Source organism: Oxyura jamaicensis, chromosome 13, assembly GCF_011077185.1.
Source record: "Oxyura jamaicensis isolate SHBP4307 breed ruddy duck chromosome 13, BPBGC_Ojam_1.0, whole genome shotgun sequence".
NCBI lineage: Eukaryota > Metazoa > Chordata > Aves > Anseriformes > Anatidae > Oxyura > Oxyura jamaicensis.
The window spans coordinates 6,594,245-6,621,581 of record NC_048905.1 but is presented as its reverse complement, the minus strand read 5'-3'; the positions used below and the strand labels follow the sequence as shown (position 1 = coordinate 6,621,581).

Sequence of the window (27,337 nt, the reverse complement as noted above, 5' to 3'; positions counted from 1 at the left end):
GTGCAGAGGGCTGTAGCAGCCCGGCGTTAATGTGTTTTTAGAAGGGAGGTTGGGAAAGTGCATAGAATCGAACAAAGAAACAAAAAATGGGAGGAAGACGAACAATGAGAGCAGGAAATGCGGGATCTAGCCTCAATTACATACTTGCTCTGAGCAGGGGTTGGGGTGGACAGAGCTGGCCCAGTGATTACGTCAATTGTCTGAGCTGCTCTGGGAGGATCTGGATCCCGTCCCTTTCTTTGCAGGTCCTGCTGTGTGCACCCTCCTACCCCTTTCCTGATTGCTGCTTTTGTTGGATTTAATTGCCGTCAGGCTGTACGCAGCAAGCATGCAGAGGCAGATCCCTCCGGGTTCGCAGCACGAACGGGAAAGGCAGAACCAGGCTTCTGGAGGGGTCCTGGGGGCCTGCCCGTGGCTCTCGTGGGAGTCCAGGCAGCTTCTGGGGTTTAGCTCCAGTTTCTCGCCAGCCCTCTGTTGTTCCCCTGCTCTCCCCGTCGTGCCGAGCAGAGGAAGGCAGAGCTGCTGGGCCCAGGGCTCGCATAGGGAGCGAATAAAACCAGCCAGCAGCCGAGGGCTGTCACGGTGCCTAACGCTGGCCCTTGCATGTCCTGGTTGAAGAGGGATCAAGTCTCGGCCCGTGAGCTCGTTCCCAGGCTGGCATCCTCCTGCTGTTTTCCAGATACTGTGTTCTGATCAAGTTTTCTGTCTTCTGTCTGCTCACGTGCTTTAAGATTCAGCGAAACAGTTGGTTATTCCTCCACAAAGACAGTTCCTCAGGTCTTCCACCAGATTGCTTCCAACAGCAGCCCCTTCAAGGCTCTCTAAGTGTTTGCATAGGGTAATGTTCTGCCGAGAGAAAAAACAACAGCTTACTGGAAATTATCTTTTTCTGAAGAAACTCATCATCACTGTTGACTGCCTGCATCTTCCCTCAGGTGCTGACGTTCTGCATCTTCTTGCGAGCCGGATTTTGATCTGTATTTTAGACGATCCTATTTCTGCTTAAAAGAAAATGTCCAGTGGAAGCCCTCAGAGCTGCCTCGTGTGGTTTGGAAGGGGATGACCGCTGCCTCGGCTGCCTGGGGGGCCGGGCAGACCTCCGAGCCCTGCCAGGCCCCTGGGGGCAGCCCCTGCCCCGGGGCTTGGAGCCATCCCCCGGGTTTGCGAAACGTTATCGCCGCTGCTGCCCACCGAGTCCTAGCCCCTTGGCACCACTGCGTGGGTTCTGAATAGATCTGAAACCTGATTTGGTTCTCTGAACGTCACTTATCCTTTCTGCTGCAGCTAATGGGTTTCCAGGGTAGCCAGTTCCAGAAGGCACCATCAAAGGGCAGCGTCCCCGCGTCCATCAGACGCGCCTGGCTGTCCCCCAGCGCACTTCGGCTCTCGCAGATTCTCGCTGGTATTGTCTGTTAGGAAGCCAGCGCGGAGTGCAGCGTATAACTTCTCTGTCTCCCCTTTTTAAATGTTCTGAATGCCCTGAAAATAGGTGATGGGAAAGAGAAAGGACTGTGCCAGCGGTGAGGTGGTGTCAGCTGGAGCCTGCGTGATATGTGGGTCACGGCGAACGCCCCGTCCGTCACGCTGCTCCTTCCGTGCTCGTGGCCGTTCCTCAGTAATTCCTGCCCCGAGGCCGAGCTGTACCTGTTCAGTTGTGTTACCCGTCCTGCCGCTGACCTGTCCATCGTGAGCATCCCTGCGTTTTTTGGCTGTCACCGAAGGAGGATCGCATCGCTGGGAGAGGAACGAGTGAGCGCGGTGCTGCTGCTTGGCTGGCGGCCGGGCGGCGACGGGCACGGCTCCACCGCGGCCATTTGAGGGACAGGCTGTTAGTCCTTGGCTCCATCTGCTGAGATCAGTAATGAGGGCTGTTGCTTTGTATAAACCACTAGATCAACATAGGAATTGCCTTATTAAAGTGGACCTGCAGGTCTGCCTGGTTGAAGCACGCCTGTGGCTGGGTTTTTGGAGCTAGGAGCAAAAATCCTGGGGTGGTAACGGTACGGTAAAACGCAGAGGTTCCCCTAGCCTTAAGCAGCTAAAAAATGCCGCATGTGATGAAACGCAAGGGTTCTTGGTTGTTTTTTTTTTTATCTATTCCTGTCAACGTAACAGAGTTTAAAAGGGTTTCTGGATTCTGGTCCATGCCTGGTGCAGCAGGGTGCTGGCTGCAGGAAGGCGTTTGGTCGGCTGCTGCACGCGTGGGCGCTTCTCATCGGCTGCTGCGAGCTCCCCACCTCCCTTTGGATGGGGACAGGAGCACATCTCCATACATGCTCCTGTCCTAGGAGCCCATAAATGTGATTTTGGTGTGTTTGTGTCTTGCACCAAGCAGGATTTCACCTGTGTTGTTCTCCAAATTAATACCCCGCTGATCTTATTTAACAAAATCTTTCTCCCAGCTGAGAACAGTAACGACCCTGAAATTTTCTTACTAAAAAATGCTTTTTCTTCTCAGGCACTTTGTATTGAAATCTGTCTTAATTTTGGTTCAGCTAGTGTGTGAAAGCACACGGTGCTGCTTTATTAGTCCCTGGAGGAATAAAGACAGATGGAACCCAAACTGGAGTCGGCGCTAGGTTTAACCAAACCCTTCAAGAGTTGCGTGGAGCCAGGGCTTGGTCCCACCCGGGCAGCATCCCAAGACGGGTTCAGGTGGCGTGAGGAGCTCGGTGTGACAAATGCAGATGTCACTTGGTGGGCTCGGTCCCGGGTTGTCCCCTGCGGGTCGCAGCACGGGTCCTGGGACGGGTGCTGGTGCGTGTTATTCCTGCAGGAGGGCGCGAGGAGCTGGTAGAGCTGTGCCAGCGATGGGAAGAGGAGCCGAAGGGCTCATCGGGGTCCCTGGCACGCGATGACGCGCTTCGGTAACGAGCTGCTATTTCTGGTCTCGAGCTTCCCACAGCTGTGCAGTCATTGATGGCTCTTGTGCGACTGCTGCGATGGAGAGCAGAGCTGGGGGGGGGGGGAAGGCTTTGAGGGATGTTCCAAGGAGTTTGGGAGCGTGGAGGTGCAGAGGCAGCGCGTGGTTCGTGCGTGTTTGCTCTTGGAATGTAGAAGGGTGCCTCTGCCCCTCGAAAGGGAGCAGCGGAGGTGTACAGGGTGGCATTATCTGCGTGGGTTTGGGCATTAGTGGATATTTCTGGAGTCTGTAGCCACGCACTTTTAAAGCTTTTCTCACCTTGCTGCTGGAAAGGAGACAGACAGGATGTTGCAGAGAGGAGGTCTCTGCCTCGTGCCTTGGAAGCCAGCCCTCCCCACGCAAACCAGCCAAAAAGCTCCAACCACAGCCACGTGTGCATGATCAACAAGTTCTCAGCAGCTTCAGCATTGGGGAGCAGCAGGGAGTGAAGGCAGAGTTGCTTTGCAAAGGCCAGAGCAGGTCAGCACACGGAGTTGTGTCAGTGTGTCTGGAGAGGGCACGAGGGGGGCGGCTACGTGCAGCGGTGCCCCCCCGGCAGGCAGCCCGATTTCCCAGCCCACGGCTCGGAGCTGGCCGCGCATCTCCCCCTGTGCAGAGCCATGGCTTGTGCTGCCGTGGGGTGTGCTTGCTGAAGAGAGGATTTTGGATGCCTCTAGCCTGGCTAGTTGAATGAAGCAGAGGGTTTTAAAATAACACAAAGAAGGATTTGGTGTAGAAAGTTGATATTGCCCGTAGCAGTCAGGGTTTGGTGTATGCAAAGTGAGCAAGGGGCTGAAGTGGAAGAGGAGCAGCTTCCACGGAGGCGCATCAGCTGGGAAGAAGGTGCAGAGGGACACGTCCCTTCAGGCCAGCCAGGGGAGCCTTTCGCGTGGGCCAGCCACCTTTCCTGCCGCGCAGCAGCAGCGATTCTGAGTTAAGAACGCAAATACAGGACCTCGCTGATTGTCCTGGGGAGAGGGAGGGCTGCTGCAAATGAGCTGATATTGCAGATCGATAGGGAGTTGAGCAAGCACGTGAAGCATCTAGCCTGGCACCTCAGAGAACATCCATTGTTCATTTATTCTGACAAGCGCAATTTGTTTTTTGTTATTCATGATACCCCCCAGCACAGCAGGAAATACGCCGTAGTGGATTCTGTACAGGGAGGAAGGGTCTGCGGTGCGAGCTTTCTCTGCAGGACGTGCCCAGGAAGTCTTAGAGAAACAGTGTGAGGCTGCTGTGGATTTTCTTTTCTTTCTTTGGGGGCTCTGGGGATTGCAGATCAGCGGATTGTGGATTAGTGGATCAGGAATTAGAAATGCATTTTTCATTTTTATGTTACACGCTAATGAGCTGACAAATTTAATTTCTTTAAATCCAGCTACTTTAGCTAGAATAAGTGAAGTCTTTTTCTGTCTCTTTTGGTACCTCAGAAAAGGCTGAATCGAGCTCTCTTCGGGCATCACGTCACCTAAATGCGGTTATTTGTTTTAGCCCGGTGCCGCGATGAAGGTGTGGCCTGTTTGCAAGACAAGAGCTCATTGCCCGTGGGTGGTCGCCGAGCAGGGCCGTGGCGTGCTGTGGGCAGAGCTGCCCGGTGGGCTGCAGCTCTGCCGGCGGCGTGCGGCTTGTTAACACAACCAGGTGAAGCCGAGCCCGCGGGAGCTGGTGGCACAGCCTGGTGGCTCTGGCTGCGGTGCTGGAGCCAGCTCAGGCGTTCCTACCAGTTGCCAGTGGGTAGGCACCCTTCTGAGCCCAGTGCTGCTGCTCTGCGGAGAGGCTCCGCGGCACGGCCGCTGCGTTGGCTCCAGTGAGTCGTGCTTGGCTGACATCTACTGCGTTTCTCTTGCCCTCAGGCTCGTGCGTGTGAATGAAGCTGAGGCTGGATTGCTCCGTGTGCAGGGTCCGGCACCCCGGGCAGCATCCTCACCCTGCCGTGCCCACTGCTGTAAGGGGATGGGGCCTGGGGGCCCTGGTGCCGGTGGGTGCTGGCTGCAGCAGGCTCCCGGTGCCTCTGCTGTAGCTGCGCTGTTCTGCAGGCCCCGTGGGACGCGCCTCCCTACCCAAAAGCTGTACCAGGGCAGGCACAGAGCAGCACAAGGCATTCATGTCATTAAATGCCTGACGGACTGCGCTGTGGGACCCGATCTGCGGGGGGAAACCAGCTCCATTGTTACCCCGTCACTTTGCAGAGCTTTAAATGAGAGCAAAACAAAACGGACTTGGCTTTCTGGAGCAGGCTTTGTTCGCTCACTTTGTGATCTTGAAAGTGGGTCTGAAGCACGGCTCGACGCGAGGTGCCAGCACCCCAGCAGAGCCGTGGGCTCGTGCCCACCACCAGCTTTGTGCCTGGCGAGGAGCACGTGGCCTGGAGCAGCCCGCGCCTTGCAGGAGGGTGCCGGCACGCCAGTCGCTCCCCGTGCCTGGGGGACGGATCTGGGGCTCTGCCCATCACGTCTTGATTACCAATTAACATGATGGAGCTGGAAAGTACGTCTCGTTTCTCCACCTGAACCCGACAGGTGGGGATATGTGTTTCCTGGTTTATTGCTGTGCCTTGTTATAACCTATTTATGACTGATTGAAAAGCAGAGGCTTTCTATAAAGAGCAACTTTTAATCTCCTCGCAGAGATGAGTGTGTTTCCCTTCAGGAAGCGTTCATCCTTTGCTGCTTATCTCTAGCCCACACTTTAAACCTGAACCTGGCAGAGACCAGAACGAAGGCAGGATCAAAGCAAAAATAATTGCGATCGCTGGCTTCTGTGGGCAGTTTAAACCCATTATTCCTGCTCACTAACTAGTTATTCCTAAATAACTCGTGCTAGAGACAATTCAGCTGTTGCAGCATCTTCCTGATGAAAAGCACTCAAATGCAATAACCATGGCAACAGTTGCTGAGGGCCGGCCGCAGCGAGGGACGGAGCTGGGTTTTCTGAAGGACGAGGGACCCAACTTCACTAACAAATGACCCCGGGACGTGCCCAGGGGACGGCACGTGGTGAGCACTGCGTGCTGGCCTGGTGGGGACCCGGCTGTGAGCAGCACCCTGGGGACGTGGGCTGCCCCATGCAGCCGGTAACGAGCCGTGCTTCGTTAGCGGTGGGCACGTTGCCCTCCAAATGAAAGGGGAGCTCGTCACCTGAAAGCCAGGGGAATAAATCGGGAGAGGCCATTTGGGAACCTCGGGAGGAGGCACCTCTGATCCCAAAGCCACAGACGGGGTTCACACTGCCTGCGCGTGGCGAGCAGGCTCCAGTGTCCAGCTGCTCTGGAAGAAAGACTGCATCTGTCTGCTGTTGATTTCCATCTTGTTCCTGGTTCCCTGGCGTGCAGATGACCCTTCTCTTAAAAGCCCGTCTGGCCCCAGGCTCCAGGCTTTAAATTGGGCTGCAGCAAATGGTCTCATGGTCTGAAATTTTGGGTAGACCTGTGTGGTGCCAGGAGTTGGACTTGATGATCCTTACGGGTCCCTTCCAGCTCGGGATATTCTATGATTCTATGAAATGATTTCGTTCTGGGCAGATCTGGCATTACCCAGCTGCCAGCAGGTCCTCCCCATGCTGCTAGACATGAGGGTAAGGAAAGGACGTTGGTCAGCTGGGCCACCTCTGTGAGTTTCCCGAGGACTCAGCTGAGTAAGGTACTTCATTTCTTCTGAAACACTTGTCTCCTGGAGTTCCCTGCAGGGAAGGGGTGAGCAGGGCGGAGGGTTCCGGAGGTGGCTGCAGTGGGGTCTGTCTCTGCGTGTGGTGGCGGGCATGGAGCAGTCCCACGCAGCCCCAGCGGAGCACCCAACGGAGTGCCGCAGGCAGATAGCAGTAATAAATGCCTACTAGTCTCATGGCAGAGCTTCTCTGTTAGACGAAGCCATCGGTAAGACCACAGCTGAAGCTCTGCAAAGGATGTGACAAAAGCCACATGGTGTTGCAGGTGGAGGAGCCAAGGAACGAGCCGAGCTAATGGCAGCAGGACCATGCCTGCAGGGGCTTTTCTCTCAGGGTCCTTCCTCCCTGGATTGTGCCGTCCCCTGGCCCACGGCATCTGCTGAGTGCTCGCTCTTAGGACAACAGCGTAAAGACCTCTCCCAATGCCCTGATCTTAATCTCAGGTCGGGAGCATAGGTTATGAGATCGAGGCGTTTCAAACAGCTTCGTGGGGAGCATGTTATTTTTATCAGGAGTACTCTCTTTCTGTTGTCTTACTTAATTGGACATTCTCTAAATCTGAAAAGTAAGAGGAAACTCTTCAATATTAACCAGAAGAAAAGAGCCTGCTGAAAGGCAGCATTTTTACAGATTTCCGAGAAGGAGGCAGTAAATACTCCACCTCTGCTTAATAATAATAATAGCCGGGCTAAGTACCTCTAAAAATATAAAATAATGTGTGCTTATTTGGAATAGTCAACATCCTTATCAGCTTGCTGTCATCTCTACGAGCAAGTTTCACTAGAGATTCTGGGCATGATTTTCAATGGCTCTGAGCAGCTGGAGCTTCTTTGACTTCAGTGAAAAGTCTGAGTGCTTGGCACGGCGGCAAACCAAGCCTCTTCCTTTCTGCCTCAAATTGGGTCTTGATTCTAAGTGAGATGAATTTTCTCCTCCTGATAATTCTGTGCATCTGAAGTGATTACAGCTCCGCGTGAGTGCTCTTTTCGGAGATTTGAATGCAGCGTTTTCTTCCGTCTTAAAAAGGTTCCTCTGAGCCTTCTGATGCTGGAGAGGGGGGAAAAATCCGGGTGGAAGCTGTCACATCTTCCTATGCAGATTAGAGATTAAAACTTTTATTTTTATGAAACACATACGGGGGCTAAATCAGAACACTTCTGTTCAGGCGAGCAGGTTTTGGCTGTGGCAACATGCTGCTAAATTCTTCCCCGGTGATGGGGAGGCAGAGCCGGCGAGTGGCATTATTTGGAGTTCTTAGAGAGTGAGCCTTGATGTTTGCTTAACTCCACTAAAAATAGGCACCGCCCTCTTTTCCTAATAGGCAGCATTTGTCACACTTGATTCATTTCCTCTCCCAAACTGAGTTCCTTCATGAATATTCATCCGTACTCCCCAGGAATCTGCCCGTCCTCAGAAGTTGTACTGGCGGTGCCTGTGCCCTAACAACGCGAGCCAACCTTTGCAGGCTCACCAAAAACCCAGCCCGAGCCGGGGAAGCGTCACAGGATCACCAGCCCTCATTGATATCTGTCTTCTCCAGGAGCTGTGATTGCTCGTTATCCCTCGATGAGACCCGTCACAAGTCTCCGGGTCCTGTTGTCATAGCAGCACCGCATCGCCCGGCATCGCCAAGTCTCTGTCACTGCTAATTGTGAGATGGGAGGATCGTTGTGGCAGCTTTTCTAGCGGGGATTAGGCCAAAAGGTCCCTTCTGAGCTATGGTGAATGTGGTTCCCTTCAGAAGCTCCTGAAACTTGGTAGTTACAGAACGTTTCTGAAGGGGAAGCTCTGCGTGGCGGAGAGGGGGGCAGCAGTCCTTGCAGGGCTCTCCCCATTCATGCTCAGGCACCGCTTAGAGCCGGGAGAATCAGAGCTGCCAAGGGAGATGTGAAACGTGCTCCGTGTTTAGGGAGGTCCTTCGGTTCCTCAGACCTGGGAGGCCCAACACGAGTCAAACGTCCCTGCCCCTGCGGTGTTGTGATCTGCCTCTGCCTGATGGGTGCTGGAGGAGCGCGGGGCCGGCAAAGCTGCGGGACCCCCCAGCCCTGGGGCCCCTGGCCATCCCCTGGCCCCCGAGGGATGTGCGTGGAAGGCCATGTGTAGGATGTGAAGGCAGGTGACCGAGGAGAACACAACGCATTGCCTTTGGGGTGCCCGTTCCCTGCGTGCGGGGCCTGCCAGCGCTCCGGGCTGCGGCTCCGCTCCCTGGCAGTCTCCCCATCCTCTCTCCATTTGTTCGCGGTGCTGCCACCTCCCAGCCTTGCTGATCGCTGAAGAAATTCAGGGTCTGGAGGTGGCAGAATCGCAGCGCGGTGTTGTCCCCTGGGCTTGTGAGGACCACCCGTGGGAGACGCCTGTTCCCTTAGCCAGCAGGACAGACCGCATCGCTTCTGAGCAACACGCTGCCAAAGTTTTACAGGGGCTGCTGCGGTCTCGTGGGTGAGAAATACGGGTAGCAGAAAGAACGATCTGCTAAGACCTTCCATCCCTGGTGATTTATCAGCGAGGATGCCGTCACTGTCGGGTGGGAGCTGCCCAGGACACCGGGTCGGCGTGGCTGCTCTCGTGCTGCGTGCCCGGGAGCGGGGGGCCGGGGGCTGCAGGGGCTGTAAGTCACCTCCAGCTGGTGACATCTCATCGGCAGGCTCGCTGCTGGCTCAGCACGGCGGCGGGGATAAAGGCGGTCTGTGACGGATGCTCTCCGCTTCCTGCCTGCCGAGGGACGGGGATCAGCTGTGCTCCCTCCCAAAGATCTCCTCTGTTAATAGGCAGGGCAGATTTGTCCTCCGTGCACATCACTGGGTTTACTCCAAAACTCTGAAATGCAGCCAAAATCATCCCTGACCTAAACGTAGGCGTGAGCGATGTTTTTAAAGAATTAAAAAGGAAAAAAAAAAATAACCCTAACCCTCTCAGCCTCTCCCCCCACATCAAAAACTCCACTGGCCAAGCCCTGCAAATGAGTTTTTTGTCTTTTTCATGTGCGCAGTTAGGAGCCAGATTTTTAAAGGCTGGCTTTCAATTTTACAGGCGTTTATTATAGGCATGAATAATTGCTGGCACTGTGCTACCACTGCTGTTGTTTGCTCTTACGGTTTAGGCCAATTACATATGTAAGCCCCTGATTTACAAGCAAAAGCAGAAGTGAAGTGGCTTTGTGGCCTACATTTCAAGAACGAGTGATGTGTCCCCTTTCAGCTGTACGGCCCCAGATCTGCGCGGTGGAACACCGAGGTCCGTTGCCGTAAATAAGGGGGCCCAGATTGTCGAAGGCATTACGCGACGTGTGCTGTCACAGCGCGGCGTGAAGGACATAAACGTGGATCCGCTTCTGAGGACCGGGAGCTTGCCCAGATGTATCCCAGGGCAAACACGCTGGAAGATTTGTGCCGGATTTGGGGAATTTACAGAGAAAGCACACAAAAGGGAGAGAATTTGAGCTGCACGGTAGTTTTGCGAGATGGACGTGAACAAAAAGCAAAGTTGTATTTCCCAACGTGATAATTGGTTTGTCTCCTACCCCTACTGCCAAGCGATCCCTCCTGGGGGTGAAGAACAGATGAGACCCACTGCTGAATTTCACATCGATCAACTGAGATCAAATTGAGATAGTTTTTCCCTAGGTTCTGTACGGCGGGCAGAAGAGGAGCAGGAAGGAGGCAGGTCGGTGTGCTGACTTGGTGGGACGCCTCACCCCGCGCTGCTGGCACCGCTTGGTGCCGCCAGCTCTGGGGCAAGGCAGAAAGCCAGCCAGCACGGCAAGGGAGGGGAAAGGGCCGCACACATCCTCCCGGGGCTGGTTTCCAGCTGGTGCCCTTGTTGCTGGGGGGGGAAAGGAAGGGCAGAGGAAGGCAGGAGGTGTGCGGATCCTGATCTCTTTGTCACGAGTCGCTAACGGATATTGTCTGCGGGAAGCAGCAGCAGCTCCGCTCAGGAAGGAGGCCAGATTTTCACACTTCAGGGGATGGCCAAGGGGGGATGATGCACTCGTGTCGTTAGTCATTAGTGCGGAACAGGCGGCTCCGCATCTCGCAGGGGTTGTGTGCTCAGCTGGAGGCTGTGGCAGCCTCCCCTGCGTGAAGGGCCTGAGATCAGCGAGACTGCCGCGTGCTGGGCCGAGGGATGCTGGCACGGGGACACCCGTGGTGCTCCTGCGCGGCCTGACGGATGTCCGCCCAGGCAGGAAGCATCAGTTAAGGGCCGTTGGTTTCTGAAGTGGTTCCCCTGAGCATCCGCAGCCTCTGCAGGTCGGCACAGCATCCCATGGCTCCCAGCACCAGGCAGAGACCACCCGGCGGTGTGTGCTGTGTCCGTGACGGCTCCGTGGGACAATCGCTGCCCTCTCTCCTCCTGTGACCTGTGATGCTCTCAGGACAGATGGGAATGCAGACCCAGGTTTGTTTACTAGGCTGTGATCAACTGGAGTATTACCGTCCCGGCAATCCTGGCAAGTGTTCCTCCTTCTGCGCCTTCGCAGCACATGTGTGAACTCCTGGTTGTGTCACCTTCCCGTCCTCTCCTAACAACGTCTGACAGTGGGAAGTGATCATCGCAGCTAGCATTTGGGTAGCGTATGTCTTTCCACAGTTCCAGAGTGTTGAATAAATTGAACCCCGCTTCCTCCTTCACGTTCAAGCTGTTTCTGAATCCAGGCTTCACATCTTCCACGGCGGCTCTCAGCCCTCCGAGGTTTCTTCTGCCCCACTGATCAGGCCCTTAGCTCCTGTCCCGGTGAACGTACCTCTGGTACCCACAGCTGCTCTCCAACACATGGACAGTGCTCATCTGAAGATCTTCCTGGCTTTTCCTACCCATTTCATTCCCAGGCTAAGTCCATCTGTCGGCTCCCTCCTCCACCGTGGCAGAGGAGGGTTTTTGGTCTATGCCATTAAGGTCATGAAAACTTAATTGGCGTGTTGGCTTTCCGTGTCGAGGCGTCTGTTCTCTCCATCCCACTGCTGTAGGACACACTGCTGAAATTCCCCTCTTCTTGCATAAGTGCCATGTTCCACTGCATCTTTTATGCAAAATGTTCCCTTCTGAAGGTGCCTCACCTCCTTGCTCCTGCCCTTTCAGTTTAGCCGTGTTTCTTTGCTTTCTATACACGGATGTTCATTCATTGCTTTATTAACGTATTTTGTTAGCTGGCTTGGTCAGTGTAACTCCTTGACAGCTTGATTCAGGCATTCCTAGTTATTTCTAGTGCCCTTTCTCTGAAGATGGGCTCCACGCCACCGAGCTTCAGTCTTCCCACGTGTATCCACCTGAGCCAAGTGTCCAGGCTCCATCTCCAACCAGGCGAGAGACGCCTCCAAAAGACAAAGCATCGTTGTGAGGCAGGAGTCCGAGACAGCCCCAGCTCCCACAGGGTAGGTCATTTTTTTCTGCTCGCTGCTGGTGACCAAATTCCTCAGAAACTTAAAAAAAAATAAAAAGTAGACACAGAGCCCTGTGGAGCCAACCCAAAGCTTTTGACTGTAAACCTTTCTGGGTTAGCCTGGGCAGGCTCCTTGGAAATCCAGGAGCAGTTTGGTTCTCTGGGGATGTACAGACTGCAGATTGGAACACGCTACCGAGGGAGCCCAGGCAGCTCAGTGAAGCCAGATATCTTAATTTTAGGTGTCTGATGTTAAGTGAGATGTACCTAACACTTAGAAAGGTTTGGGGGAATGTCTCTGTCTTATTTTATATTTGGAAAATAGAAAGGTACATAGTAAATGTTTGAAAAACAACAACAACAATAATAACAGTAATTATAGGTGGGTGCAATTTTCCTTTATCTTTCAACGGAAGCTACAAGAAAAATTACTGCTGTGCTGATATTTGGCAGGGACACCGACGCGAGTACCCACTTGTTTCTGAAAAATGCTGTTGGATTTTTAATGACCATCAGCAGCACAACCTTGATTTTAAATGTCATCCTAAATGTAGCAGTTCCAGCCTCCTCTGCCATGGTATGTGGGTGTTTGAGCAGGGATGAATCAGAAAGCAGAAAGAATTACTGGTGCTTTCTGTCACTCCCAAATTTTCCTCGAGGGCTTCCCACCCAGGAACTGGCTTGAAGAGCCCATGGTCTTGCCCTGCAGCATCGCAGAGCTGCTCCTGGGACGGAAAACCCTGCTGTCGCTCTCCCTCTGTTAACGCCTGGAAGTCCCCTGATCCAGAGCTGGCTCGTTGGATTTATCCAGGAGTTGTTATTCCACGGGTCACACTTGGTGTTTATTAGAAAAAATAATAACGATAATACAGGTTTGCAGAGTTTGCAAATGCAGCTTTTCAGTTTTATCTCCTTTTTCCCTGCTGGAAGTGTTCCCCAGGCTTCTCTTTTGGAGCTGCAATTCTCTGTGCTTGGCATTTGCGAGATGGTGATTTGCTTTTGTAAATGGAGCAGAGTCTCGGTTCTGAATTATGACTCAGTGAAACAAATCTCGTTTTCTAGTTTAAAATGATTCTAATAGCACTCTGTGAAACCCGGTGGGACTGGGAACAGCCAAAGTTGAAAACATGACAATCGTAATGGGCGTGATTCTTCTTGTGATCCCGCATCTCCCCTCGCATTCAGAGCGAGTGGGAGAGGTGGAAGCCGGGCGTGGAAGTGATCAGCCGATGGCCGATCGGGAGCCGGCGGTGGTGTGCCCTCCGTGCGGCACCGGCAGGTGCTCTGGGGCAGAAAGGGTGGTGGCTGATGGAAAGCTTTGCTTGATGCAGTGTATCTTCGGCGGTTATGAGAGAAATGCAGAGAGCTGAGAAACAGATGGCAGGGTTAAAATAGGACAGTGCAGCTCGGAGATGCTGTGGAGGGAGGGAAGCGAAGTGCCTGTTCTCACACTTTGCTCACGTCTCCCGCAGGAGCTGCAGAGAGCCTGTGCGCTCCTTCGGCGGTCCCAGCGGGGACGAGCCAGGCAAATGCTTTTTTTCTTTAATTATTAACACTTGTCTTAAAGAAAAATCAGCTCAAATGAGCAAGCAAACAAATAAATAGAGTGACAACCAGAGGTCTTAGCCTCAAGCCACCTTCCAGGTGCTCGCTGCCGCTCGAGGGTACAAGCCCACGTGCTCGGAGCCCAGCGGGCAGCACGGGGGCTTTCTTCTCGTGGGGCTTTCGGACAGGTTTGTACAGCGTTTCGTGTTCCCCAAGGCATGGCAATAGGCCCTGTGTAACTGTTGGAGTAATTTAGAGCACAATTCAAGGCATGCAGTGCGAGCTGGCAGATCTGGCAGGGCTGCGAGGCTGCCTGACTGCGAGGTGCTGTTTCAGAAGGCCTTGCTCAGGGGGCCTCCAGCAGCAGCACGGAGCTCGGAGGAACCTGCTGGGTGCTCCTGCCTCCGCCGCCGCCCCAGGCCGGCTGAGATGTGGAGGCTGGAGGCGTGCAGGGAGCTGCCCCAGCAGCACTGCATGGCCTGGGAGCCGGGACCTGGGGCAGCAGCACCGGGAACCCGAGCTGAGCAGACGGCCGGTGCCCTGGGCAGTGGCTTGCAGCGGGGACATCGCCTGTTTGTCACACCAGAGCTATGCAGTGACCAAAAGGAGCGCGAAGAAGGAAGAGAGCGGGGCGGCAGTGCGGGTTAACAGCGGCCTCAGCGCAGGAGCCGGCGTTCCCAGCGCGTCCCGGGGCTGCTGCTGGCGCTCCTGGTAGCGCTTGGGCTTCCCCGTCTATAAATCAGGGAGGGCTCTGAAGCGTCTCTGATGGAAAGCACTGGATGAACCCAAGGACATGGTATTAATCCTGCGATATTGTTCTCGTTCCTTGCTGCGTTGTGGTTTTGAAAAGAAATCAAGACATTTGTTGCCGGCTATGGCTAAAATTACGTGGAAATAAATGAGTTTTGCCCTCATAGAAAGACACTCGCTCTTTATTAGTGCAGCCTCTGATGAAACAAAACCCATCCTCAGGCAACGAGATGTATTTGACCTACGGTAAAATAACAGGCTTTCAGGAATGCGTATTGTTTTGTAAGCACGGCACACGGAGCCTTAAGGTTGATTTACGCCTCAAAATAAAGCATCACTTTGGATGATTGAGCACCGAGGGGAGTTTCTGTGCTGTCCTTCTCCATGCACTGTGGAGCCCTTGCTCGCACCCACCGGGAAGGATCGGTAATTTCGCACGTCATGCTGGAAGGGAGCAAATGGTGTTTCCTTGCTCGTTGTGGAGGGAACACGAGGCCCCTCGTGCACCCTGAAACCACGGCACGCTCCGGAGCGGGCTGCCCGGGCCCGTCCTTCACCATCACCAGGGCAGGGAAGCTGTGCTGACGTTCGCGGAGCTGTTCCATCTCCCTTCCTGCTCTGGGCTGACAGGATGAGGTTGATAGCCCCCGAGAATCCAAAAGCTTTTCATCACAGCAGCGGCGGTGGGGCTTTGATTAAACTCAGGGCAGCTGAGCTCGCCTTTGAGGCTCTTGACGGCTCCGTCTGCCCTGGCGTCAGTGGGAGCTGGAGGTGAGCAACACCCTGCGAAGCCCATCAGCCCGGAGAGGGTCGGGTGAAGGTGCTCTGGGGTGTCCTCAGGAGCCTCACCCGTGCCAAGATGTTGGCTTTCCTGCCAACTCTTGGTTTGCTGCCGTGTGAGATCTCCAGCCTGGTTTTTTGTTTTATATCTGCAGATATAACACAGCCCATCGTGCTGTTGTTTGTGAGCGTTTAGCAGAACAACCTGCCGCGGCTGGTTTTATTACGGCACCTAAGATTTTATTGTCCACACCCGGTATTCGCTTTTCTAGACTACTGCATGGCGAGGTGAGGAGCAAGAGGGGTTTTACTGCTTCGCTGCAGCTCTCCTTTGCCACAGGCGTGGTTTCTCCCTTCTCCTGGCCCCTCTCTGAAGCTGTTGTGCTTTGGGTGATTCCTCGCTTCACGGTGACCCCAGCGGGTGCTGGGCTCTGGCTCCCCACACCTGGGGCGCTGCGTCCCAGGGGCGTTCAGATTCACCAGGCCATCTCTTTATTTAATTACTTTTACAGCTCTTTGTGTAAATCTAATTATCCATCTGTTACGCTACATTATGGCACTGCAGCTTGTCTAATTGTTCCCTGTTCCAAAATACCGGCCTGCCTGCCTTCGCCCGCTCCGGGCTCCTCGCCGAGGCCAGCAGCGGGCACGCGGGGCTCTTGGAGGCTCTTGACCCTGGCAGCACCACGTAAAGCAGCTCTGCTTCGTGATGGAGCTGGGACTCATTCCTCAGTTCTCTGCAAAGGGCCTCACGTTGGGTAAGTGCCATGTTCCAGCTCAAATCAGAGCAGAGCTCACTCTGGTTCAACTCCACGTCACTCAGTCCGGGCACGGTGCTCTTGTCCGCAGCAGGACCTCGTAGCCAGCCTGCCTTGAGCTGGGACATCGCAGGGCTCACACCACCACGAGGTGGTTCAGCTTGTTATCTGGGACACAGGGAGCAAGCCAAGGTTCCCCACCTTTTTCCAGGCGCTCTTCCGAGCTATTTCTGCATTTATGGCATGAATCATGCTCCCTCGGTTTAAGTATCACATTAGCCCATCAAAATCACACAATCACGTACTCAGCTCCAACTTATTCTCTGCAGTTCTTTTCTCCTCTTAGCAACAAATACTCAATAACCTAATTGCTCATTAAAAACCACGCTTGCATCTATGTAATCCATTATGTCACGTTGAGACACGTTGCTCTTGCAGGGACGCTGCTGCTCCCCCGCTACCGCGATGAGCGCCTGGCTTGGTAGAAAGTGAGAAGGCAGCATTGCATTGAAGTGGAGATTTTCATCTTCTCAGGGTTTTTTTTTATGTCTCTCCTATATTCTGCGCTTTTGAACATCTAACATCTCTTTTATGCTTCACATCTTTCATACGAAATTGTTGTATTGTGTTGCCTACTGAAACCTGGTTTTCCTTTTGTCAGGTTTTCCCCCCTCGCCCCCACTTTTCTTCTCCGCTCTGTTTTGATCGGCGCAACTACTTAGGGCTCCATTTTGCCGGGTGGTTTTTAATCTCCTTAAGTTATACCTCTGAAGGCCTTTGTGCTAAGCTCGGCTTTGGGCCGGCGCTCGGAGAACAGCCTTTCTGGGACACCTGTACCGCCCGCGGGCCTCGGGGTGCGCCTGCTCCCCGCCGCCTCCTCTTCGCTCCCAAGGGGCAGGCGGCCTGCCCGGGGCTGGGGCTGCCCGAGCACCCTCCCGCCGCGCCTGCAGACGTCCCCACCTCCTTCTCCATAGCGGGAGGCTCTGCAATAGTGGAACGGCTCCGTGCTGAACGTGTGTTTCTGTAAGGGATTCACGCCTCTGCGCTTCAGCGCCGCGTGCTTGGCGTCGTGGCAGGAGCAGGAGGCTGGGGCGGCATCCCACGGCGGGGCCGGGGTGGGGTTCCCCAGTCTGGGGGCTGCACGATTCCCTGCGCTGAGCTGTCTCTTCTTACCAACACCGCTCAGAAAGGGACGTGGCCAGCCTGTACGTACCGGGGGAGCTGCGGGCCCGGAGCCGTGCTGGAGCTGCCACGTGCGGCAGGTGAGGAGCAGAGCTGGGCAGTGTTGTGGAAAGGCTTCGGGAGCACTCGGCCGGGTCCTTCCCACCGCCTGGGGACACCTGGCAGCACGGGACTTCATTTGGGGCTGAGCTCGTTGACTGCGGTGCGGTCGTTTCCGAGGGGAATATTTCACGCTGTGGCCAGTGCTTGGAACGCAATGGCAGAGTGCGCGCCCGGCACGTGCCACCTCTCACCTAGACCATTTCAGTGCTTTTTTCCCTTAAAGCTACAACCCGAAATCTGGCTGCAGAGGGATTAGCAGGCAGCTCGTCACCCAGCACCGCGGTTCGGTTCTTACTCAGTCACAGACCTACGGCTGCAGTCGAGGCTGGGATTACTGACTCCCAGACAGACCTGTGGACACTGCTGCTGTAGCGGTCAGTGTTGTCCGTCCGTGTGGCCAGGTAGTTGTAACGTTATCATTCACACAGGAGCCCTCAGAAAGCCTCCAAACGCGGAGGCCTCTCGGAAAACAGTTGTTGGCCTTTTCACGTGGGACCCTGCCCGTGTCGCTTTCAGTCTCCAGTGCTCTCAGCAATGACCTTTTCAAGCCCCTTTCCAATTCCCAGCCAGGTTTGAGAGGCACCAGAGCCCCGCGAGGCTCAGGGCCGTGTTTCAGCCCCCCTGGAGCGGCCGCAGCCCCAAACCACGTCGCTCTCCTTTGCAGAGGGCCGGGGCGCTGTCGTGTGCTTCGTTAGCAGAGCAAATGCCGGGGAGGACAAGCGAAGCTGCACTGCTTCCCTGCCTGCTTCTGATCCTTCGCTCGTAGCACAGGCTAAATAGATGGTACTAAATTTTTTAGGCTGCTTCGCAGGCTTTGATCCTTGGCTTTGATTTCCCACGCGGTATCACAGACTGCTGGTTCTGAAGAGACAAGAGACCCATTAAGTGCTGTCTAGCCCGGTGATTATCATGCCTCTTCACCACCACACCGCGCTTTCATCAAAGCCTGAGCTCAGGGCACGCATCCTGGCACCCCGCTCAGCACCCCACGCGTCTCGGCAGGGAGGCAGGGCAGGAGCACCCCCCCCACACACACCTCTTTGTGGTCTGGCTCCGGCAGGAGGCTCAGAGCAAGGAGACAGCCCTGTTTTAGGGCCTCCATTCTGCTCTGTGCGGTTTGTGCATCACTTTGGCAATAAGCAGCCCGAGAAATAAATATTCTGTGGGTGTCCTTGCCGGAGCAGTAGAGATGAGGGCGTTTGCCTGCCCGCCCTGCTCTGTGCTTCTGAGTCCCCAAGCCCCTCCAACACCGCTTGGCTTTTCTTTTTTTTTAAACAAAATTAAATCTAATTTTGCTGCTGTATTGCAAGCTCCCGTCTAACCGGAGAGCCGCTGTTGCCTCGGGGCTGTGCTGCTGCTTCTCAGTCTTCCCACACCCTGCGAATGTGTGCGCTGGGAGAACTTGGAGAAGCCTCCTCCAGGTCTGTGCACGGGCGCTCTGGGTCAAGGCTGGGCAAGGTGGCAGTGGGAGGGTATTCCTTTACAGATGGGGCCGGTAAATCTGTTCTTCAGCACCACAGGAGCTGTTTGTTTCCATCTGAAGTGAAGACAGCAAAGGAGAAGTCTGCGCTGGATGTGCAGGAGCAACAACCCCAGCCCCAAAGCCTGCTGCCAGCTGCACCTCGATGTTCACTGGTGGCTCCTCCGGCCGCTCATCCCCGTCCTACTGCCCCGCTGCTTCCACAAAATGCTCTAGGAGAACAAAAAAGGCAGGTCGGGGCAAACAGCCCGCCCCCATGGCTGCTGGCCGAGGCCAGGTCCCTGCCAGGGCTCCTCTGGTGCTCGGCCCCGGGGCGCTGCCCCAGCCTCCCTGCTGTGCCCGGGGCCGGAGCTGGTCGCAGCTCGCTGTTATTGCCTTTTCTCCCCCTCTCTGCGTGCTGTGGAGGCTTGCGGTGTTTTGGCAAACAGGCCTTGCCTGTAATAATTTCTGGCCCCTTGTGGGAAGTTATAACTCCAGCGTCGTGAAATATAAACTGGCAGAAAACGGAGTGCTTCCTCCTGCAGCCGGCAGGCTCGGGTGGAGGGGGGGTTCTTTGCTTTCTTTCCCTGCTTTTGTTTTTCCTCTCCCAGCCAAAGGGCACGGTCACCCTCCTCCAGCCAGGGAGCACAAACGTGCCGGGCTGATAGAATGGCGCATTCAGTTTGTGCAAGGCAAAGGAACAGCTCCAGGAGCTCAGGAAGGAGGCAGCAGCAGGGAGCATAAAGATGGTCTGGTGGCCAAAGTGACCCGTGCTACCTGCAGCGGTGCTGGTGGCAGCTCAGCCCTCTGCAGAGGTCACTGCACCGGGCGGCAGCACCACGGAGGCTGCAGGCGGCGGGGCTGCCTGGTGGTGGATGCAGAATTGGCCTGGGCTGGGTGTGAAAGCACAAAGAGGAGAAGAGACCCCAGCCTGTGCCCTGGGGAATGGGGTGTGGTGTCCCGGATCCTTACCAAGAGGGTCTGGTGGCCGTGCTGGAGCAGTCCAGAGGTCGTGGCGTGATCTGGGATGGATGAATGGATGAGCCACGTGTCAAGAAGCTCAGGGCCACCTGCCCAAGGAGCCTACCCTGCAAGGGACAGAGCTTTCACAGGAGCTGCTCAGAGATGATGGCACGGGCACCTGCAGGCGATGCAGGTTCCTACTGGTCTCCAAGCTCTTTGTCCCTGCTCAACACATCTCAGGCAACGTGAACGCTGGTGGCGGGCCCATTAAGACCAGTGGCGGGCCCGTCAAGACCAGTGGTGGGCCCATTAAGACCAGTGGCAGGCCCATTAAGACCAGTGGCAGGCCCATTAACCCCAGCACAACCCCACCCCAGGACACAGGCGGTTTCCTGTGTGGGGGAGCTGGGTGATGGGTCTGTACCAGCCCTGGTTTTCTGCCCTTCAGGAAGAGGATGAGGGAGTGATGGATGGATGGATGGATGGAGCCACAGGACCTCAGATGTCCATTTCAGGGAACGTCTGAGGACGTTCTGACACGTCCATTTCAGGAGGAGCCCCATGACTGGGGGGTTCTGTGAACCTCCCTCCTCCAAGGACAAACTGGGGCTGTGCATAGCCCATGCAGGGGCTTCTGGTGGGGAGCTGCAGGAGCCCAAGCGCAGCTCTCCTGCCAGGTCCCCCCGTTCCGGAGGCTGCTCCTCGCCCAGGTTTGGGGCTGGTTGACCCCGGTCCCTGTGGACACCCAGATCTCGGCCGTCCCCACGGAACTGCGGGTGTTGGTCACAGGCTGTGCTCCGTCTCCGTCCCGGCCTCAGCGTTTCATTTCGGCAGATTTCATTGCTGATGCCAGCAGCCCCTTATCTGGTAACAGATTAGCACAGGTTGAATTTCCTGTGATAGCAGTCCGCGGTCTGTCTCATTGTATTTATTTTGTTCGGGCTGCCTCTCCCTGGGCTTGACAGTGTAATTTGTACAAGTCTGTGCTGAATTTCCAAAACCCTCAAATGAGCTTTTTGTTAGTGGGCTATTGATAGTAGAGACATTAAACAACAGAAACACTGAAAAGGGAGCGGCACACCTACCAGCCAGGAAGGCTTCCTAACCTCACGAGGTTCTCCTTGGCAAAAACGCCATGGTTCAGAGATTTTAATTAGATCTAATACTCCAGGTGACCAGCCAAGCATTAAAAGACATACCATTTTTTCAGTTATATCCCTTGCTGGGCGGTTTTTATTATTTATTTTAGATAGGCGATGGGACAAAAGAGCCTCGGTACCCCAGTTTTCCCTGAATGGCCTCAGAGCTCTCCAGCAGCCGAAGGGCTCCTTTCAGTGCAGCCGTGCTCAGAAATGTGCCTGCCTGCAGCCCTGTTCTGCTCGCCTTTGCCCAGAGCAACTTCAATGTGAAATTCGATGGGGTTTTAGGATCACAAGTTGGATTTTCTGCATGCCAGAGTTGCCAGCTCCTCCCTGGAAGCTGGAAATGCAGCGCTCGCACCCTTGCCAGTAATGGAGCCCCGGTGCTGAAAGTGTGCCAGGCAGTGCTGTGGTGGATGTGCCAGGCAGGACCCAGACCTCCGCATCGTGCTTTTGCCTGCAAAGCTCAGAGCAGAAACAAACACAGTCCCCCCGCGCACAGAAAGGTGGAGACCAAAGCTGTCACTGCTGGAAAAACAGGGCTGGAAAAAATCTTCCTCCCCCTGCCTGGCTTGCAGCAGAGCCTGTCTGGGTTTTGTGTCTCTGGGCTCCCGAAGGAGCCTGCTCAAAAGCCCTGAATACGTCTGGCTTTTAAATTCATTGCACAAAAGGGAGATGTGGGACTCATTCGCTTCGCCGGGGCGGATCTTCCTTCTTTGTGACTCTTCTGTGGCGAGTGCCACGCTCAGCACCTTGTGCCTGCTGGGCTTTGTCCAACAGGTCTCTGAGACAGCCGTGCTTCGGCTCCCACCATCGTGCTCCTTCCATCTTCGCCCTGGGGGAAGGCGAGAAGCCCCCGATGCGGGGCTGATGCTGCAGGACGTCCCCGTGCGTTGCCCTCGCTGGCGGGGCCGGGGCTGCTCCTGCGACCTCTGGCACTGCTGGAGCTGGCGGCAGTGGTGGTGCTCGGGGACAGCTGCCCTGGGCCTGGGGCAGCTGAAGAGCTTGGGGCTGGTGCCGTTTGCCTGCCTTGACTCGGAGATGCCACCGCAGCCACCATTTCCACTGTATTGAGGTGGAAAATACCACGGGAGCCCACACGCCGCGGGCGACTGCCAGGGGTGCGAGAAGCAGTGGGAGGCAGTGCCCAGCGCCTTGGCTGTCAGAGCTGAGCTCGGTGTTTGCTCCGTTTCTGCGAGCTTTTGCTCCCTTTCTGTAAGCCAGAAAGCCTGCTTTAGTTCGAGGCTGCTCCCTACCAGGCTCATTTCTCCTCTATTTTGCTTTTTTATGACCCCATCTGCCTCCATCTCCGATGTCTTGCACGATGCTCGGCGCTGGCTGCTCAGCAGCTTTCCGCAGCAGTAAGAGCCGCGGGTGTTTGCCGTGGCAGGGAGGGCTGACCTTCGGCTGATGCGGTGCAGTCGCTGCTTCAGAGGCGAGCAGAGGCTGCAGTGCTGGGTCCTCCTCGCAGCGCGAGACCCGGGACCAGGGCTGCAGGCAGGCAGAGTGTTGTGGTCTGACTGCAAAAGCCCTGCCGAGGAGCGAGCACGTGGCATGCAGCCTGGGGTGTCCAGCCCGGGGTGTCCAGCCTGTGGCACCCAGCCTCTCTGCCACCCTCGAGGCGTTCTGGAAGTGGCACGGAGCAGAGGCGCAGGGGGACAGGACAGCTCAGCCTGGCATCGCCTTGCTGGTGCGCTGCTGGGGTGGCCCTCCGCATCCAGCCGTGACGTGTCAGCCTGCTTCTTCCAGACAGAGGGATGAATTCAGCCGTTTGTAGTCCTTGAAGAGACGTGCTCGATGTGGCTGTGTGGGTGGGGAGCCCAGGCTGTGACTCAGAGGCCCAGGGGACGAGCAGGTCCTTCCCCAGGTGAGGCCGGAGCGGGGCTGGCGCTGCAGCGTGGGCACGCGACGGCCGAGCAGCGTGTCACTAAGCCAGCACATTACCTGGCAGCCAGGAGTGTGCGGGAAGGGGAAGGCGAGGAGCAAGGCCAAGGCCGTTAAGGAGCAGCTGCAGGACGGAGCAGCGGGGTTAACAGAGCGGGAGCTGCGAGGGGAGCGCAGGGGAGGGCTCCTCGCCGGGAAGAGGAGTGGGGCACGGGCACGCGGTGGGGCGGCACCGATGGCCCAGCACGTCCCCACGAGCACCGCCATCGCTTCAGCCACCCCTGGTAGTTGTTGTCCCCGTGTGTGACCCGCCTTTTGTGTGTGTTTTTTTCTGCAGTAACCCCAAAGTCCAGATAGAAGCGATCGAGGGCGGGGCGCTGCAGAAGCTGCTGGTCATTCTGGCCACGGAGCAACCCCAGGCTGTGAAGAAGAAGGTGAGCGAGCAGGGCAGCGCCTCTGGGTGCAGCCGTTTTCGTGGGGACCTCGATACACACGCTGTGCAGGGAACCACACCTGCACTGCGGGGCGTTTGCTCACCTGGGGCACCCCGGTGGGTCCCAGCCTCCCTGCGGGCAGGGGTGCACATCCCCACCTCGGGGGCCGGGCTGGATGCCGCAGCCCTGCCGGGAGGAGAGGCAGGGATGCCCGCAGCAGGCACGGAGCTCAGAGCCAACCAAGGCAGGAGCTGACATTTGGCAGGAGCTAATTGCCGTAGCCAGCCCCGCGACCTGCCTCGGGCAGTGGCCGGCAGCGGAGGCTTTGCAGCAAGGCGAGCAGCTCGGGGAGCCCCCGGCCAAATGTGCAGCGCTGTCCGTCGGGCCGGGGGATTCCTCGCTCGCCTCCCTGCTGCCATCCCCAGCGTGCTCCCTGGAGCATGAGATCTAATTAGCCTTGCCTTAGCGTGCGATGCCGCCGGTGTTTATTGGCCATAAAATGTTCTGTCGTCTTCTGAAAATCCAGCCCCACCATTTAACACGGTGACCTCCCGCGAGAGGGAACTCGGCAGGGTGAGGGAACTCACCGCTCTCGTATTCGTCTTCCACGCACCTGTTATTAGGCAAACAGCGATGTGCTGCCCGTGTTTGAACAAGGAGCGCCCACAGACCTGCTCCTCTCTAGTCCGTGGCAAAAGCCCTCCACCGGGGCCAGGCTGGGGAACCTGCGGGGAATCGGGTGGGAGCAGTGCCCCCCGGGGAGCTGCGTGCTCAGAAACTGCTCCTTGGAGTCCCTGGGGACCAACCCGCAGCTCATTGTGGGGAGGGAAGGATGGCTGGGGTGCAGACGTCCTCCCCAGCCCCTCCCGAAACCCTTGGTGTGGGTATGGACTGATTCTTCCCAGCAAGCCCACGTGTGTCCTGCTGGCAGCAGCTGCAGAAAAGCGAGGTGAGCTCGGTGTCGCCTGCCTTTCCAGGCGGCGTTACTAGAGCCTCCAAGGGCACAGCCCGATCTCCTTTTCCAGGAGGACAAAGGCTTTTGATGCCCACTGCGGGTTCCCATGCCACGTACTGTCCCCAGCCTCCCTGCAGGCCAGCAGCCCGATGCCCGGTCGGTGCCCGAGCCCCTGAGCTTTTCCGCACCGATGCTCGCAGCGAGGCCAGGAGTGCATCTCTCCATCCCCAGTCCTTTGGCCTGTGGTAAAAAAGGAGACGGAACCATCCGCTGATTGACCGCAGGCAACTCCAGAGATGTAAAATAGGAACAAATGGGACTGGGGAAGCAGTGGCTGTCAGCTCGGATCTGTCCGCAGGGAGCGAGCGGGGGGCAGGAGCCGCCTCCGTGCGGGTCGCTGGCGGTGCCGAGGCGAGGAGCTGATGGGAGGATCCGTGCCCAGGTCCCCGCTCCCTGTCACTGCACAGCCACGGCCCTGCCCCGAGGGCGCTGTCAGCCCAGGCACCTCACCGAGCCCTTCCCCTGTCACCTTGGGGAACCTCGGTCGTCAAAATCAGTCGCTTGGCCCCTAATTGCCTCTTCGGCATCAACCCCATCCGCTAAGGGCACGGAGACAAGTGCACGTGTGCTGGTGCCTCTCGCTGGCGGTGCGTGCTCCTGGCAAGCAGCACGAGCTTGGCCTCTGTCCTCGTGGGTACAGCGTGGACGTTCCCCAGGTGCCCAGGTCACCTCCAGCCCTGCTTTGTCCCATTCTTAGCCCGTGGCCAGCACCCGTACTGAGGGCTGGCGGCAGGGAGCTGCAGCACCCGATGGCTTCGGGTCAGTCCAGGAGCTGGCCACGGGGCCCTGGGGGCCAACACTGACAGTGACGGCCCGGGGGGGGGGGGGGCGAGGGGATGGCCGAGGGCTGGGCGGGGAGGAAGGTGCCCCTGGGGTCCCGGAGGGGACATCCCTCCCAGCTGCGTGCCGCTGCTCCCTGGGCTGGGCGGCTGACGGAGCTGTGTGTGTCCCCGCCAGGCTCTCTTCGCGCTGTGCTCCATGCTGAGGCACTTCCCCTACGCCCAGCAGCAGTTCCTCAAGCTGGGCGGCCTCCAGGTCCTGCGGGGCCTCTTCAGGCAGAAGGGGACGGAGGCGCTGCACGTCCGCGTGGTGACACTGCTCTACGACCTCATCGTGGAGAAGGTGAGGGGGCGCTGGGCCGGCGGGAGCCAGCCCTTGGTGTGCAGGTAACCCGGGGCTCCCGGGGGTGTTCGGAAAGCAAACCGCAGGGACACGGGCAGGAGAACCGCGAGCCCGAGCCGCTGCCATCGGCACGGAGCCCACGGAGCGGCCACGGCCGTGCCCCGGCTGCTGGCGGGCGCTGTGCCCGCCTCGAGGCTCGCGCTGGAGCCGAGCCCGCAGCTTTCACTGGTTTATTTCCCAATACCTTGGATTACTGCTGCAAATGTCAGTTTAAAAACCGCTTTGCCTTGCCATCGTTTGTTATTTGGTTTGCGCGTTTCCCTTACTCCAGAGAATGGAAATTAAATCCACGCTCGCGCTGTTTACAGCCAATTTGCCCCGCAGATGATCGCTGCTGCAGCGCTCGGATTTCAGGAGAAACGGCTGCGGTTTGAAGCAGTTGTTCTCCAGATTTTGTAAAGGTGCAAATTATTTTGGTGGGTCTGAAACCTTACCAGGTGCCGGCTGTGATGGGCAGCCCTCCTGGTGTCTGCCTGCAGCAAGGGAAATGGCCGTGGGCCTTTTGCCGTAACCGCTCCGTGTGCTCATGGGGCACGTTTTACGGCCGGACCTCTGGCAGCCCCATCTGTTCCCAGCTTCGCTCTGGCTGGAGGCAATCTGCAGGCCCTACAGATTCTCGGTTTTATGTTAAAACAATGATTTTCACTGCCCTTCGGTCTGGGAGCGCCGCCTCCCAGCCAATAAATCCCAGCCCCCGCGCTTTCAGAGCCTGCAGAGAAAATGGGAGAAAACTGCAGCCCGGCAGGGAGCGGGGCTGGGCCAAGTGGGGTCGGCAGATTCCGAGTGGGCTGGGAGAAAATCTGGTCTTAAAATCGTAAACTAACATCAGCCATGGTGAGTGCCAGCTCCCTGCATCAAAGCACGGAGAGCAGAGGGTCTGAACGGCTTTTTTCTGCCTCCTGCTTTCATTTTTTCCCCCCAAACCCCGCATGGCTGAGGTACCAGTGGATCAGCAGGTAGCCCTCTCGTGGACTGGGAGAAGGGAGGGTAATGTTGGCGCTGTCCCTCCTTGTCCCCCGTGCCCAGCCCATCAGTCCCGAAGGCCTTACGGGTCTTCTCTCCCCCGAGCCCCCCTCCCCGTGCCACCAGGCTCCCCAGGCACCGAGAGCTTCCCAGGGCCACCCCTTCGTGGCCACCCTGGCGTTCCCACCGTGGGTCACCTTCCGAGGTGGGGTTATGGGGTGTGCAGCCCCCTGTCCCGCGCGGCAGCCCTCCCGGAGCGGTTAACCCTGCGTGCTGCCCTTCCCCACAGATGCTGCTCGAGGACTCGCAGCACGGCGACCAAACGGAGGAGAAAATCCAGCAGTACCGGCAAGTCAAGCTGGTGCCGGCAGTGGTGGAGCAGGACTGGTGCCTGGTGGTCTCCAAGCTGCTGGCCCTGCCGGAGCACGACGCCCGGGAGAAGGTTCTCCAGCTGCTGGGCGTGCTGATGGCCTTCTGCAGGGAGCGCTACCGCGGGGACCGGGCGCTCGGCGCCGCCCTCGGCCTCCTGCGCAGCGAGTACGAGGAGCTGGCGGCCGAGGAGCAGAGGGACGGCGACAAGGACGGCTACTTCAAGGAGCTCCTCGGCTCCGTCAACACCATCATCCAGGAGCTCGGATGAAAGGCGCGGTCTCTGCAGTTGCGGTTCAGCTAATTCAGGACGACGGCGCGGCGTTTGATGGGCTCCTGTGTAAAGGCTCTTCTGAATAAACTGCTGGGCTAACCGAGATCCCACCCTGCGCAGGTGTGCCCGCGGCGTCACTGAGCCTCGGCGGCGTGCTTGTTTCGCATGCAGTACGTCTGTAACGGGGCTGTGCCCGGCAGGGGCAGCGGCAGGGGCAGAGTTCTGCCTCTCATGGCCTGCCGCCCTCCAGCCGGGTCCCTCATGCAAGTGGCTGAGCGCTTCCTGCAGGACCGTTCGGGTGCTGGGGGGTTTGGGTCTGTCCCTGTGGGGCAGCGCTGCTGCGCGAGGGGAATCGCTTGTTCCTGCAGCTCCGCTCTGCCTTCGTCCTGGCCCGGCCGGGGCCTGCGGAGTGCTGTGAGCTGCGTGCTGCCGTGCGGTGTGCGAGCACAGCCTGCTTTTGGGTTGTGTGAGCGCAGCCTGCTTTGGGATTTTGTGCTCTGGGAGGCCCGAGTGGTGTCTCTGCGAGACGCTGGGCGAGGGGCTCCGGGGCCCTCCGCTCCAGCCTTTGCTCGGAGCAGGACTCGCCGGTCTCT

The 27,337-nt window shown here is 57.0% G+C and overlaps 1 protein-coding gene across 1 annotated transcript in view; it reads left to right on the top strand.

The window, feature by feature from the left end:
- SIL1 (SIL1 nucleotide exchange factor) overlaps positions 1-26,860 on the top strand; it is an 89,752-nt gene extending 62,892 nt beyond the window's left edge. The window contains exons 9-11 of the mRNA XM_035338307.1: positions 22,845-22,941; positions 24,914-25,078; positions 26,391-26,860. Of these exons, the coding sequence (XP_035194198.1) occupies positions 22,845-22,941; positions 24,914-25,078; positions 26,391-26,741 (613 nt within the window). The 3' untranslated portion in view covers positions 26,742-26,860. The remainder of the gene's footprint in view (positions 1-22,844; positions 22,942-24,913; positions 25,079-26,390) is intronic.
- The last annotated feature ends 477 nt before the right edge of the window (positions 26,861-27,337 follow it).